The sequence below is a fragment of the Penaeus monodon genome, chromosome 26 (genome assembly GCF_015228065.2).
Source record: "Penaeus monodon isolate SGIC_2016 chromosome 26, NSTDA_Pmon_1, whole genome shotgun sequence".
Lineage (NCBI taxonomy): Eukaryota > Metazoa > Arthropoda > Malacostraca > Decapoda > Penaeidae > Penaeus > Penaeus monodon.
The window spans coordinates 38,130,024-38,132,523 of NC_051411.1; the positions used below are offsets into that span (position 1 = coordinate 38,130,024).

At 43.6% G+C, this 2,500-nt stretch overlaps 1 protein-coding gene across 1 annotated transcript in view; it reads right to left on the reverse strand.

The window, feature by feature from the left end:
- The window catches only part of LOC119590137, a 15,280-nt gene that overhangs the window by 12,716 nt on the left and 64 nt on the right, over positions 1 to 2,500 (reverse strand). The window contains exon 1 of the mRNA XM_037938916.1: positions 2,227 to 2,500. This exon is cut by the window's right edge and continues 64 nt beyond it. Within this exon, the coding sequence (XP_037794844.1) occupies positions 2,227 to 2,394 (168 nt within the window). The 5' untranslated portion in view covers positions 2,395 to 2,500. The remainder of the gene's footprint in view (positions 1 to 2,226) is intronic.

Sequence of the window (2,500 nt, forward strand, 5' to 3'; positions counted from 1 at the left end):
AAACAGCGACGAGGACGAACCGCGGCATTCGACGAAAAAGCCAGCGGATTTGAGCGGGGAATTGGTACAAACAAACCAAAAAAAAAAGGGAGGGGCCTCGAAAATATAACATGGGTTAGAAGTGCGCGCGCGCGGGGTGACCGGCCAAGGAGCTCGAGGTATTAACAATAGTCCTCGCTGAAGTTGCTCCTCCTGCACCTATTAATACATGGCCCAAGTTTTCTCTCTCTCTCTCTCTCTCTCTCTCTCTCTCTCTCTCTCTCTCTCTCTCTCGCCTGTTCGTCTCGTCGCGTCTTTTTTCGTCTCCTCACGTGTTACGAAAGTTTTTTTTTTAAAAGGTCACGTACGTAGGTAGCTTTATGGTATCGATAACCGTCTCCTTGGCGAAGAATTTGATTCGTTATTCTAAATAAAGATGTTTTATCAATATGTTTTATATCTCCAGAAGTGTAAAGAATGTACCACGTTGTGATCTGGAAAAACCGGCGGTTCTAGACCCACAAATTTCCATTGGAAAGAAAAGATAAATGGAGAAAAGTTATTCTAAAAAAGGAAGCGTTTTTTATGCAAGAAAACTGAGCCGATTTTTAGGGAAGAGACTGGCAAAGCTATTTTTACGCTCGCTCTCAAGTGCCTTTGGGGAACACCCCAAATGGCGTTGGGGAGGAAAAGGCTGCTACTAGATATTTCCATTTTATTTCCATATTTTTCTTTTTCCTCTTCTTCGCTCCCTTTTATCTTTTCCTTTCTCTTCTTCTACTCCCTTTCACCTTTCCTTCTTCCTCCTCTTCTCCATTTCCCTTCCATCCCTTTCCATCTTCCTCTTCTCCTCCATTTCCCTTTCACATCCATTTCTTCTTCTTCATCGTTATCATCCACTTTCACCCGCTGACACGCGATCCTCATACACACGAAGCGACGCGCAAGGTAATCTTTTCCTTTTTCTCCGCGACTGGACACTGAACAAACAGGACAACGACCAAACACGCGCTTTGGCGATTTTCTCACGCTATTACGAAGGCGTATGACAGGCGGTGAATGACATACTCCGAATGACAGCCCGGGGATGACAGATATGCAGGTCAAGGTAAGGGTATGACAGCTGCTTCTGAGTGACAGGTAAGCGCACAGGGAAGACGGTTGGTCTGATGAGACTTGGGGGGGGTAAGTGTCACAGGAGAAAGTAGGGATACGAAATTCCTTATCAGGAGGGTGACGATAAGGGGTGATATAGCGGGGAGATTAAGAGAGAGGAGAGGTTTAGGGTGAAAGAAGAGAGAGGTTTAGGGATGATGGAAGAAAGGGGTTTAGGGATGATAGAAGAAAGGGGTTTAGATTGATAGAAGAGAGAGGTTTAAGGGTGAGAGAGAGGAGAGAGATGAGGGTTGTGAGGTTCAGGGGTACGGGAAGGGAGGTGGGAGTGTCAAGTTACAGTGACGTGGCGTGTAGAGCGATAAAGTGAGTACAAGAAATATGAGATTGTAAGTTTTAAAATCGTTTAGTGTGGGCTTCATTTTGTTACAGAGGGAATGCGTAATGAGAGATCTATTCGGGTTGCTTCAATCGTCTATTCTGTGTCGCAGTGAAGGAAATTTTTCTCTGAATTCTCCAACGAAATATCCCATTTGAATTTATTTCTTTTCTGTCGTCGTGAATTCAGTATGTAAATATATCAAATACCTATTTAACGACTTTCGTTCTTTTTTTTTATTCTGACACTAAACTACAATTCTTTAATTCCTCGCGATTCGAATTTTGAATATATATATATATCATCGTTATTTCTTCCCAGAGGCCGTATCGGTGCAGGTGTCCTGAACAGGTGCATTAACTCTCACAGCAACTTTACAAGGCATTTGGTGTTTCCTTGAGCATTACACTGCATATCCGTCGCTGAAGATAAATCCACAAGCAAAACATTATTCTTTTTTCTTCCTGTTCATCATAATATGATTTATTTTCACGGGCTGACGTTTCCTTCAGCATTTTTTCTTCATCACTTTTTAAGTTCACACACGAGTACACAAAGAGCTCATTTCCACAGTCTTTTTTTTTTTTTTTTTGAAATGTCACTCGTAACCAGATCGATTCGTGCTCTCCTGTCACTGGACTCATGACATCCAGCCCAGGGGAACCTGTCATAAGCTTCAATTTCTCTGTAAATGTTACTGGACTCAAGAGACAGTATTTTTTGTTTTCCTTGACGATGAAAGACTTAATACTTACAGTCAGGGAATCCTGGATGTTCTTGAATTCCTTGTAGGTGTACTGGACGTTAGGGGCCATCACCTTGGACACAATGGCTTCCAAGTTGTCCATCCATTCTTGGTACTTCTGGAGACGGAAGTCATAGACATCCTTCACGAAGCCGTAGTTCTCCTGCCAGAACGTCATCTTGCCTGAAGATTATTGGAGAGGCGAATCTGCAGCTAAAATCCGTCAGCTCAGGAGTTGCGTCCGTCAGGATGGCGCTGGCTGGGAGCGGAGCGGCGAGGCACGT